Source organism: Cheilinus undulatus, linkage group 3 (assembly GCF_018320785.1).
Source record: "Cheilinus undulatus linkage group 3, ASM1832078v1, whole genome shotgun sequence".
Taxonomy (NCBI): Eukaryota; Metazoa; Chordata; class Actinopteri; order Labriformes; family Labridae; genus Cheilinus; species Cheilinus undulatus.
The window spans coordinates 25,602,596-25,615,972 of NC_054867.1; the positions used below are offsets into that span (position 1 = coordinate 25,602,596).

At 40.3% G+C, this 13,377-nt stretch overlaps 1 protein-coding gene across 3 annotated transcripts in view; it reads left to right on the forward strand.

Annotated features, from left to right (window-relative positions):
* The window catches only part of srgap2 (SLIT-ROBO Rho GTPase activating protein 2), an 86,950-nt gene that overhangs the window by 58,464 nt on the left and 15,109 nt on the right, over positions 1-13,377 (forward strand). For all 3 annotated transcript variants that reach the window (XM_041781622.1, XM_041781639.1, XM_041781631.1), the window contains exons 4-10: positions 728-790; positions 6,474-6,677; positions 7,028-7,156; positions 10,873-11,094; positions 11,241-11,342; positions 11,458-11,655; positions 12,044-12,128. In XM_041781622.1, coding sequence (XP_041637556.1) covers positions 728-790; positions 6,474-6,677; positions 7,028-7,156; positions 10,873-11,094; positions 11,241-11,342; positions 11,458-11,655; positions 12,044-12,128 — 1,003 coding nt within the window. The remainder of the gene's footprint in view (positions 1-727; positions 791-6,473; positions 6,678-7,027; positions 7,157-10,872; positions 11,095-11,240; positions 11,343-11,457; positions 11,656-12,043; positions 12,129-13,377) is intronic.

Here is a 13,377-nt window from a genome sequence, read left to right on the forward strand (position 1 = left end):
TCTGACTTTCTTTGCTATTTTTATATCTTCTCTTTTATTTCCCCCTTTGGCATCTCCCTTCACTTTGTCCTACCTGTCTGCTTTTAAGTTGAACCAGTTCTTTTTCTGTGGAGCTCTGTGCACATATGTGGTTCTTTTGGAGCTTCTTTGTGCAGTATTACTAAAATCCTGGCTTAATTTTGTCCTATTAGGACTGAGGTTGATTGGCGAGAGAGCCTTAAAGTATTAAGTTTTCCATGTTTTTTATGCACACTAAAGTAAATGTTCATCTTGTTTAAGCTGTTAAGTCATCAGTCAGTGGATGCTCTCTGCAGTAATGTCTGGAGAATGGTAGAGCCTCTATTACTCCTTGTCCTCCCTCTTGTGTTTCCTTTCTGTCTTTTGCAGCTTCGTCATCCTGCCCTCTGTCTCCCCTCTGCCGCCCTCTGTCTCGCTCTTTTTTCCACCCTGCCAACACATAAAGATCTGTATCTTCCTCCTCAAACTCCAGATCAGTCGATTCCATTACTCCTGGCTCGTTTATCTGTGCCAGCAACTCCTCCACTGTTGCTAAGCCAGAAAATCTAGTATTGACTGATGATGGGGTAGTTGTTTGGCTACACAGCTGTCTTTACTTGAGAGAGAAAATCACTTAGATGGATGGATGACGGACCCTGAGAGTAACAACCTTCAGATAATGGTTGACTCTCTCATTCACTTGTATCTTTATTTCTGTCTGTGTTTTTAGAGCAAAGAGGTCGGTGTACAGCTGCAAGAGGACCTGATGAAAGTCCTAAATGAACTTTACACGGTAAGACAACCACTGACATTGCAACCATGAAATGTGTTTCCATGATTATGTGTTGTGATCTTTTGCACGTTTTAGGGCTCATTGGGGAGATAACTGCACTTGTAGTGTCCAGATTAGTAAGTCTGATAGTCAGGTCTGCTCACATGATTGGCTGGGCCCCTGATAAACCCAGTGAATGGGCCCTTAACAGTGTTGGATCAACAGCATTGGCCTTAGCGACCTGGCTAACAGTTACTTCATTGGAGCTGAAAGTGTGTCAAACTTATTGTGTTCTGATGTTAAACTGATTTATTTTTGCCAATTTTTTTCTTTTTTCATCATTTTGCCCATTTTACCATTTTGCCTGTTTTTTGGCTACATTGTAAACCCTTTTCACTACTTTTTCCCCAACCATTATGCCACTTTAAAGTACATTTTGCCACCTTTTAACCATATTTGCTACTTTCAAAATACCATTTTACTACCTTTTCCACCCATTTTGCTGCTGTAAACCCATTTGTAACCACTATTCACCACTTTTCTGCCTGTTGTTGTCACTTTAATTCTTTTTTACGCTCCCATTTCACAACATTTTCTGCCCATTTCTGCCCCTTTTAGCCATATTTTTGACTTTTAAACCCTTCTATCACTTCTTCCACTCGTTTTTGCAACTTTACAGCTATTGTTGCTTCTGTTTACCCCTTTTCACCACTCCTTTCACCAATTTTTGCCAACAAATGGCAGTTCACTATTCTTTATGGCCATTTTTGCCATGTTATACCCTGTTTTGTCATTTGTAACCCCTTTCCATCACTTTTCTACCTTTTTTTACCACTTAAACCCATTTTAGCAGCTTTCTACCTATTTTGCCTATGTTAATCTATTTCTGCTACTTTCAAGACGTTTTGCCACTTTTAACCCATTGATTCTGTTTTAAGAAAAAGTATTTTCATTTTTAAGAAGGCTGTAGTTTACAGCATCAATCATTTGCAATTTGTTGCTGTGAATGGAGTGGTTATTATTCAGGTAGAAAGGTAGAAATCAGATGATTTGATGACCTCCATGGGCCCCATGTTTGGCTGGGCCCTTTTATCCCCCTTGTGGGCAGCCATTAACAAAAACATTGACTTTCATATCAGTTTATCTGTTGGCTGTTTGAAATTAACTTAGCATCCGTGCTAAGGTTAAAACCTGTTCAAAGTCAGAATGTAAAAATGGTCCTGCTGCATCAGGCAAGGCCCCGAGATAATGGCTTATAAATATTGGCCATACAAACAAACAAGATTTTGGATTTTTTTCCACACCCTGATGAAGACCCTGTGTAGGTTGAAACCAGATTTTATTGTCTTTTATTAGATATGCCCTGAGCTATTAAAGCTTTTTTTTTTTAACTTAATCCTTGACTCGAGTGAGTGTGCCTGAAGATAGGCTGGGTGGCTTCTCCTTTTTTTATTGGATTTTTTGTAAGGATCAACAGATCTACTTCAACTAAAGTTTTTTCTTTATTCCTCACCTTTCCTTACACTTTAAAGTCTGTTTAAAGGACTGAGGTTGTAGGTCTGAATTACATTTGAATTTTGGTATTGGCTTCAATTGATTAGCTATTATCAGCATATTGTATATCAGCAAAAATCCAATGTTGTTCGTCCCTATCCAAATCCAGTAAGAGATTTAACCCAAAAAGTTTAAACATGAATAAAGATGCTTCAAATGCATGCGAATAATTGAATTTTTTAGATCTATATCCAATCTTTGCTCTAACTTGGTAATCTGGCACGCCAGATGGATGTGTTTCACACATCCATCTGGCAAAGCTTCAATAGGAAATGTTTGGGAAAAGGCAGAGGCTTTGAAAAAACACTTGGAGTATGATTGGGTGAACGTTATGTCTGTCACATCTCTATGGGCCAATCAGAGCAACAAAGCACGTAGCTGCTGGCGAGCTGCGCATGCGCAGCTACTGAGGAATAAACATGGCAACCATAGACATGTAAGTACTGGACTTTTGTCGTTTTTGAGAAGAAAACAGCTCACTGCTGTTCTTCGTTCTTCTTATAATGAAGAAATGTCATCAAGCTCTGATTAAACTGGCGCTTTAGCAGCATCCACACTAATCCTTTCCCTCCATAACTGCACCAGCCCTTACTGCTGCTTGTTTGCGTCACGACTCTGCTGTGCCTCAAAGTACTGCCCCTCGTCGCTGATTGGTCCTGTCACTTTCTAACAGGGCCCAAATGGTTCAGATGGGAGCGTTGCAACATGGATTCGCCAGTGAAAAACAAGGAAACAGGCGTATTCATCTGCTTTGCAAGGTTACTAACTTGGAGGAGCTCCAGAAATATTTTGCTTCATATAGCTGAAGCAGCATTTCATAGTAGAAGTGCTCCTCAAATAACAGGAGGTGTTATTGTCCTGCTTAGAAAATGCAGTTAATAGAAACTAAATTAAAAGGAAGTTAAAGGTATGATTACTCTAGTAATGGATTAACAGATATGTGCCAGACTCTGGTATCCAGTGCTTATCATGTTTCACATATTTTTTGAAATGTAATCTGATGAAAACTCAAGTAAAGAGCTTTGAGTGTGTGTCAGATTTGGCAGCCTCCAGAAACCTTGTCTAACACATACCAGCAGCGATCACATATATTAGAAAATACAAGGTAGAAGTAGCCAGTCATGACCCTGTTTGTCTTGTTTGCTTTAAGTTCATGGAGAGTCAAAGCTGTAAGTCTTTAAGCTGTTAAAAACTCCTCACTGTAACTTTAAGACTGTTGACAAAGTGTTGTAGACTTACACAAAAGCCTAACAGGGAGATTAAGGAGGCAATTTAGCACCAATCAGATGAGGATTAAGGATTTACGGCCACATCAGCAGCTTGGCACAATGTTATCTCTATGTACAGATTCTACATAGAATTGTAGAATTTGTATATGATGGGCTGGATTGTTAGCATGGGAAGTTTTCTGTTTTCTAGTGGAAGTAGATTCATAGTTCGAACTGTAATAACGATTTACATAGCAGCAGGCTTTGGTGGATAGAGGAGAAACTTCTGTGTGGACAGCAAAAACAAGGTAGAACAATATCCATTCTAATGACACAGTGGCTTCCATCAGCAGTAATTGAACAATGATTTATTGATCTATGTAAACAGATACGTGGATAAAAGTGCAGTTAACAATCAGCATTTAGATTTCCAGACAAGCCAAAACACGTCAGAGAAGATCAATCCAACCTCTGTTCAATAAACAAGCATTTTTAAGCTTGTTTCTCTTACTTACAAAGCATTTTAAAAACCTTCCCCCTGATGATATTTTGTCTAAATTAATCATTTTCGATTGCTAGTGAATCAGGAGAAAATTGTTTTCTTTTCTGGCTCATACCGCTGAAGTGAGCCAGAGTAAGGTCACTACTAACCAAGAAATGGCAACACATGAGAGGAAGCTTTGCCTGGAATTCATTCAACACTGATTACTGGCCTTACCAGAACTACAGAAAAATTAACTTTAATTCTGAGCTACGTATCATCAATTACACAGCAATGGACAATGGTTATCAATGGTTATCATTGAGATTGTGCTCAATGTAATATTGTTGTTTGGTCTGACCCTTACTTTGGTTTGAACATAGAAATATCAGCTTTTGGGTGGATTAACATAAACCTTGGACAAGAGAGATTGCTGTTGCCAAGAGGATAACTCTGATTATGATGAGCAGGTTCACGTTTAAGGTGTAAGTTTAATTCCCTTTAACTATGAAAGAGACGTTTAGGATCCTCTTGAGATTAAATCTGATATATTATGGTTTCATTTAAAGTTTCAGTACAACATGAAACTTTCAATGCACAATCTGCAACCACACTTTCCTAAGCCCCTCCCACCAAATGACACACCAAAGATACAAGTCAACTGTTGTCAATGAAAGCTGTCCGTTTCACTAAGCTTCTTACCTCTAACTCAGAGGGCAGAAACTCTGACAACCAATCAGTAGGTACCCCAAAGAGTAAAAAAATGACTAAAGTTAAAAAAAAGGTGTGCATTCCCCTTTCTGTTGTTTTTTGAGTCTCTCGGTACCAGGAGATGGAGGGAGTGTAATACGTAGAACTTAGTGTAGAACACTGGTTCCCAACCTGGGATCTGGGATTTGGGCCTCCCTAAGGGGGCGCTAAAGATTTCACAGGGGGCGCAAGGCTTTGTCTATTCTTAGATTGTCAAAATAAGTTTGCATATATGACTTAAATTAATCTAATACTGACTGGATGGTTCATTAAATGGTCTTATTGCACTTTTATTATTGAAAACAATTAAAGTTGATCCTTATCTTTGACAGCAAAGCATTATTTTTTCCATGTTGGTGGGGGTTGGGGGTCACCATTTATTACAACATACACTTTCAGTGTGGTACTTTTCTCCCCTTTTAAATAAAAAAAATGTTCAGTTTTATAAAACTAATGCTATTGCTACATCCGAGTTAATCCCTTCATCAGCAGCTGTAAACCACTCCTGTAGCTACTGTCTCCCTCTCCTCAAATGATGCTGACTGGTCCATCCATTCTCAGACCAGGATTAAAAAGGTTTCAGATTAGAGTTTTGAAAGATGGATCTGCCTGATGACAGAAATGGAATTTGGCCAATACACCAGCCAAAGCATCATTACGTCACACTTTTTGTGTCACCAATACTTTGATTTATGACCAAACATACGGCAGAAGTGACATTTCCATTAGCCATGGACATAAATGTATGAAGGCACACAAAAGATAGTTTTGCCTCATAGTGTAAGCACATTAGCATTGTTGTTATGAACCTCCTGGCTGACGCCAGTTTTTAGCTCAAAGTACTGCTATATCTTAGTTTGGCCTGACAGCACTGGACACTCTTGTTGACAAAAATAAATTTTACCAAGCAAAAGTGAATGTCACTTAAAATATCCTGCACACTCATGCTTATGTAAACCACTTTACCAAACAGACAGCCTCATTTGATCGCTCATATTTAGACGGTGTCTGTTGTTTTTGGTCTTCTCACGCTGTCAGGGGCATCACGGCGTCCGGTTACTCATTGCCATCGCTCTGGCAAATAGACTGAGGCAATCAGAGTGCATTTCAGTCTGTGTTTCTCTGCTTGTGTTTGTGTACGTGTGGGAAAAGTTTCCTCCCACAACACAGCTCTGACGGCAAGCAAGCTGCATGGCCTCAGCTCAGCCAGGCCCATAAAAGCAGGTCTAATTCTGTAATTATAGCATATAGTAAGAGACAGAAATAGATCTGGTTTGAGTGACGCGCACATGCTCACATGCATACTCATGCAGAGAGTGGTGTGTATGTGTCTGCTGTTTTTGTGAAGGGAATAGAGCGGTATAATAATGGCTTTGGTGGTGGTCAATGAAATAAGGCTGACACTGCACTAACTCAGTCGTTTCATGTGTTTAACTCTTCATGTCAAACTAATATGACCATGTAAAAACACCAGAGGGTAGTGTAGTAGAAGAGGCTGCTCCTGTGGCTCATTTGCTGCAATATTTCTTAAAACCCAGCACTGGAAGTTCTTTTCCAAAAAATTTGTCTACATATTGAGCCTCATTTTTCCTCTCTCATTAAACTGACGGGTGTAATCCCGCTTACGATTCAGAGCCAAGTAATTAAAGTTGGAGACACAATAGGAAGCAAGCGCTTCATTATTTCTGTCTATCTCATTCCCTGTTCCTAGGTGATGAAGACGTACCACATGTACAACACAGACAGCATCAATGCTGAGTCCAAACTGAAGGAGGCGGAGAAGCAGGAGGAGAAGCAGATGGGGCGCTCCGACCGCCAGACACCACGCTCCCCCGACACGTTGGCCAGCATCAAGACGGACGAGAAGCCCGTGCGACGCTCCAGTGTCAAAAAGATAGAGAAGATGAAGGAGAAGGTGAGGAGAAGGCGGAGGAGAGTGGGACAGGGAGAGAGAGGGGAAAAAGAGGGCAAAGAGTAGAGGGAGGAAAGCTGTTTCACCTGTTGTCACACTGACTTACAATGTGTTTCTCTCATGAATCATTTACGAGTGCATGGCTGGCTTATTGCTAACCTTGTCTGGCACAGCTGGGGTCTGTCACACAAACATGGTTCTCCACTTCGTATTATCCACAATCAATACTAAGGCTTTCCACTCTTACACCCATTTGTCTCTCTCTATCGTCCATCTCTCTACCTGATTCTCTTCTTTCCTCTTTCTTTCCTACTTTGAAATATGTTTCTTTCTGTCTGTATTTCCTCTATCAGAGACAAGCAAAGTACACAGAAAACAGACTGAAGGCCATTAAAGCCAGGAATGAGTACCTGCTCGCTCTGGAGGCTACCAACAGCTGTGTCTTCAAATATTACATCCATGACCTCTCTGACATCATTGATGTGAGTATGAGCACACTCTTTTGTAAGCTTACGTTTTCATGCATATTGTGTGTCTGTGAGTCCCTGTTAAGTTGCCAGTGGTAGCCCCTCTCTCAGTCTCTTCGCATTAGCATCAGTGCTCCTAATGAAGGCAGCAGAGTGGCCTCCCTCTCCACATGTGCTCTCTTCTTTGTGTCTTTGCCTCCTCTCATCAGACTGATGTTGTTGCTCTAAGAATCCACTTGTGTAACCTCTACACAGTTGTTGGTCTCAGGCCAGAGGGGTTATGGAGGGAATATCATCACTTTGAAACGTAAACAAGGTCTTTTACCCCCAGCTACAGCAGGAGTCCTGCACGGTAGGTTGTGGCTGTGCTGAGAAGCTTTTCAAGTGAAGAAAATCTAGCTTTTTTCTGATGCTCAAAATGTAAAAAAAAAAAAAAATCTGGTATTAAAATCACTGCTCTCTGGCATTCTATAGACTAAAGCATTTTGGGTCAAAATACTCAGCAGAAATTTTAACCTTAGTAACAAAAGGGCTGTATCAGTGAAATTTGAGCTTCTACTCTGCAACTGTACTTGGAAAAGTACTTAATATGGAGATGACCGATATTGATTTTTCCAGTCCAATTCCTTTAACCAATATTTGCAGCCAATATTCAGTCAAAATTAGCCATTAGTAAGTAAAATCAAATGTAAGATTCACAACATTTAAACCTGTCATCCAAAAGAACCAGGTTACTTCTTACTAATAACCATAGGTTGCTAAGAAACCCTTGCCTCCAAAGCTAGAAATAAACTACATTTGATACATCTACTTTTTGGTATAGTAGGATGAATAATATCTAAACATTTGGCACATCGAGTAGGAGAAGGGGAGTTAAAAAGGGAGACCATGAAGAAAGAAGCTGATCTTAAAGCCAAACTAATCTGTAGTTAGTAAGAAAATAATGTAGCAGATCAGCTGCTAAGGAGTGAGAGTGCTTGATGATAACTTGCATATACCTTGATGTGCAACAATCAAAAAGCCACAGGGATCAAAAACAGCGGCGCGTAACTAACAAATTGGCTCAAACTCTATAGATACCATAAACTTTGCAACAGAACTGGGCAACAGAAGCAGGAAAACAGGAAGAGATGGAACACGCCTACTGCGCCCATGGCACCCAGGCTTCAGTGTTGATTAGATATTAGTCATGTGACATCTAGTCCCTTGGTTCTAAACCTGGAGTTTTCTCTGAGGTCCCATAATCAGATTGCTTATGTTAAAAAATGACCTTAACAAAGAAGTTAAACAAAGGTGTTTTGGTAGGAAAACGTGTGTTTAGGCTTATTATATTGGGATTCAATGAAAACCGCTTAAATGGATGTGAATTATGACAGCAATGTGTCATGGTTTTCTGTGTGTGGATGGGTGGGGATTCAGCTTATCCTAGACGAGACGGGGGCTCCAAGGAAAGAACATTTAGAACCCGCTGGTCTAGTCTGTCAGATGTGTTGTGACTAGAGTTGTTCTGATTCCGATATCAGTATCAGAATATACCTGATACTCTTGAAAATGCAGGTGTTGGTATCAGAAAGTACAGTAGTTTATCACCAATTCAATACAGTTTTGTTAAACTTTATATTTTGCTTGATTTAGCTATGCTACATGTTGGCATTATATGCACAAGAGCTAGCATTTTTAGAGCAGAACGAAGAAGAACAAAACGAAGGAGAAAAAAAGGACCCACTGCAGCAGGAAAGCTTGGAGTTAGAATGGCATTCATTATTCTCTGTATTTATTTGTTAAACATTTACAGATGGGTGTTGTCATATACAACAAAAAATGACAGGTTATAAAAAGTAAAAAAAAACAAAAAAACAACTTTTTTTAAGATGATATTTTTGAGCATTTTGTCTTTATTTCATAGGACAGCAGAGTAGAGACAGGAAACATGGGGAGAGAGAATGGGGGAATGCATGCACCAAACATGTGGCACAATATCTGGAGCATTAAAGCTGAGCCTTTTGACTCATTCACAAAGCTTTAGTGCGTGCACTTTATTGTAGAGCTTTCAAACAGCATCACATCATTTGGCTACCCAGATTCTAACAGGTTTATGCAGCACTGGTGACTCAAATTGATAAATAACTGCAATTAAAGTGTGATTTCTGTCAGCAACATGTGTCACATCTTCTGTGTTATCTTGTTTAATCTAAGTATGGAGAGGTGCTTTTTCATTAAAAATTGCTCAGTCGGATCAGAGATGGTGAAGCTGCTGCATCATCATATCTGGGCGTGTCAAATCTGTTCTTTGTGGACGTTTCAACGGAGTCTAGTTGTTTTCTGACTTACCTTTTTGAAAAACTCATTCCCAGACTGGCATTTTTTTTGTAAAAGAATAGTGTAACTCCTCTTCTCCACATCATTTCTTTAGTTCCATCATAGTAAACATCTGCTTATATTTCTGGGACCCGCTTCCACCTGCAGTGGTGTCAAAACCACCCGCTCCCAGAAGATTCATTGGGTGCCTCGGGACCTATGGGATCCTGCTCCCAATGCAGCCCTCATTAGAGAGTCTGTGATGTGGCCCTCTGTGTCATTGTTATTTTAATATTTAGCAGTAAAACTCATAATTGCAGAAAAAATAACTTTAAATGTTACAGAGAGGCTGTACATTACGATTCTATTTGTATGTTTGGAGTTTGGAGGTCCAGAAAGTTTACACCTGTATCTGATTGGTACTCAGTAAAGGCTGATACCCAGTGGTCTGGTATTGGAATCACAGGGTGAGATATTAGAGCTGAAGTAGCTGAAGTATCAGTGATTGGAAAAATCAAATGATTATTGGTCAAGTGCTGAATATCAGCCAGGCTGATAATTAGTCGAAACCTACACTATCACTGTCAGTAGCACTGATAGTGTACGTCATCACAGAGTTACAATATCAAGAAGGATCAGTCTAGAGTTGTTCTGAACCTTGTAACAGTATTGGAGATATTCTCTCTTTCTCTCTGAAATAAAGGATTGGGTATAAACTGGATCACCTGCTTATATGTTATCTGGTACCATTAATCGGTGATTTAATTTCACCAGAAGTTTTGTCATCTTTGCCACACAAAACAGTATCTTGAAGAGCAAGCTGCCCAATGCTGCCCCCATTAATGTCATGACTGCCATTAGCAATAAGTGCTAAATAGTGGCAATAAAGCACTAATGGCTGGTAATTATTTTGAATAAGAGAAGCAAACAATAGTGCTAGATGAGGGAGCTATGAAATTGTTAATAAAAATGTAAAAACATTGAATAAAGCAATTTTTCATAAGAATATTCATCTATGGTAAGCTCATTAGATGACACAAGTGTGAGAAAGATTTATGCTCTGTATTCAAAAATGGTTTTCATCATCCATAGTATATAAAAGAGTAAGTTCTAAAGATTTAATTTTCATATTCTATACCTGAGCCAGGCCATATAACAATGATGGCACTCGCCCTTACACTTACAGGGTTCGTAGTATGAGCTGTAGTTTTATAGTAGTAATAATTTTAGCACTTTTTCTTTAAACCAGCTTTAGATCTGTGCCGTCCCTTGCAGGTTCAAAAACAGAACCGTAATGTAAAAAAATTACTATGACTTCACTGATTTAGTTACTGACCTATTTTTCCTCCTTGATTTCTTTTTAAAACATCTCCTGCCATGCCACATGTGTTCATGTGTTTGTTTTTTTATCTGCTTGTGCGTGCATGTGACAGTGCTGTGATCTAGGCTACCATGCCAGCCTGCACCGTGCCCTGAGGACCTACCTGTCTGCAGAGCAAAATGTGGAGGCATCCAAACACTCTGGCCTGGAGACACTGGAGGGAGCCGCAGAGAGTCTTGAGCCCAACGGGGACAAACAGAAGCTGATGGAGACCTACAATAACGTCTTCTGCCCTCCAGCTCGCTTTGACTTTCAGTCCCACATGGGAGACACGGTACACTTGTCACACTAAAGGCATTATTATGAGCTGTGTCTTGAAAAGAAATCTTTGTGAGCTGAAATCTTCCCATGGTGAAGTGCTGTATCATTTATTCTTGTTAAGTGTTTCACTTTCCTTTGTGTGTGTAAATGCGAGTGTAGATGGGTGTGATGTGTGCACAAGAGCCGGTGGAAGTCGAGCTACTCCAGAGATGTCAGCAGCTGCAGTCCCGCCTTTCCACACTCAAAATTGAGAATGAAGAGGTCTGACATCTTTCTTGTCCTTCTGATATTTTTCACTCATCTTGTTCATTGCCTGTTTCAGCTCTCTTGTGTTTTTGTTTTAAATCTTTTTGCTCAATAATGTTTTTATTTTCAGGTGAAGAAGACCATGGAGGCCACTCTGTCCACCATCCAGGACATGGTGACGGTTGAAGACTACGACGTCTCAGATTGCTTCCATCACAGCAACAGCATGGAGTCCGTCAAGTCCACCTTCAGCGAATCATATCTCAGTAAACCCAGCCTGGCCAAACGACGAGCCAATCAGCAGGAGACAGAGCAGTTTTACTTTACGGTGAGAACGAGTTCTGGCATTCAGCAACTTTTGAGGAGCAATCCTGTGACCTGCAAAGATATGCCTAAAACTCCTTTTAGGGGCTTTTGATTTGGACTGATTTTGACGCTCCCTGTGGACAGGATGGTACCTTTCATCTGTTCATTGTTTTTTCATTTCATAGATGTAGATCTATCCTGCTTTATTAATGTTTAACATAAACATTAATAAATGTTGCCATGGGAAATTTAACAAAGGTGATTGGAGCTTGCTGTTAACTACCTTTTCTAGGCTCATACCGGTTCACTAGTATTCATTTTAGTCTGCTTCCTGACTAGCTTGAACTCCTTACAAGAGCTATAATCTGTGCACTTCTGACTCGAGTATCGATGTACTTTGTATGTTGTAGAAGCTGAAGGAGTTTCTGGAAGGCAGGAACTTGATCACGAAACTGGAGGCCAAGCATGACTTGATCAAGAAGACACTGGGAGAAAGTAAGCGCCATGTTGTCCTTCATATGTTTGTATGCTGTGGATCAATACCATTTCTTAGTTTAACCCCTACTCATTATTTTGAGCGCCCCTTGCCCCTTGCTACAGAGTTACAAGAAGAAGTGGTGAGATTTTTGCCTGTGAAATGGGAAAACCCTTCAAACCCCTCATACATCATCAGTAGTCGTCAGCAGCGTTATAACAGAGACATGATGGGAACCCCTGGCATTTCCTCTACAGGCAGCTTTTTTAAATGTCCTTTCGAAATCAAGCGGACCATGATCCATTTATACAATGTTAGAATATAATCTTAGATTGTTATCATAATTTTCAAATCTTGCCCATGATTGAGAGGGGGTTGACTACAGACTGTACATTTTGAATGGCCACTCTCATTGACTGTTCATCTCAGACACAGTATATCTCAGAAAAGAAGTGCCATAATTAGCAGTAGTCTGGCAGTTACATTCATTAAACTAGAAAAGCACTCAGAGAGCACAGACCTCCGCCATTAGCCCTATCTCCCAAAAGTGAAGAATCCTTTAAAAAATTCCTGGATCCATCCCCATGTGCCCCCCACCAGGGCATTCTGCGATGACTTCCTCCCCCGGTGGGGTGGAAACACAGTGAGGCAAAGCACTGGCTTTGCTACGGGTGGACTGTCATGTCGGAAGCATTGCCTGCTGGTGCCAACAGAGGCACTGACAGTCTCACCCACGGTCTCACTGGACGACTGGAAGTCATGTTAGAGGGTGAATATTCCTCTGTTCCTCCCAACATTGTGAGTATTCTCGCTACAATTTGCTGTCTTTCTCTCTGTTACGCTTCGACTCGTCTCCTCAACCTGGCGTGCGTATTTCAAACTCTATAAACTCCAAAACTTTGAATGGAAATACAGTCAAAATGCTGCTGGGATTAAAGTTGCTCATGTCCGCCATCTCCTGGTGTTAAGTGGTAACAGCGCAGAGCTCTGCCATTAGCCCTACCTCCTAATAGTACAGAATCCTTTAAAAAATTCCTGGATCCAGACAGTGATCCGGATCAGTCCCAAAATCTAATCAGTTCTTCCTTATACCATTTCTGACATTTCCTGAAAATTTCATCAAAATCCGTACATAACTTTTTGAGTTATATTGCTAACAAACTCACAAACTAACTAACTAACCCACCCGATCACATAACCTCCTTGGCAGAGGTAATAACCACATAACAAACTATACAGACTAAGATCAGGGATAAAGTTATAAAGTTA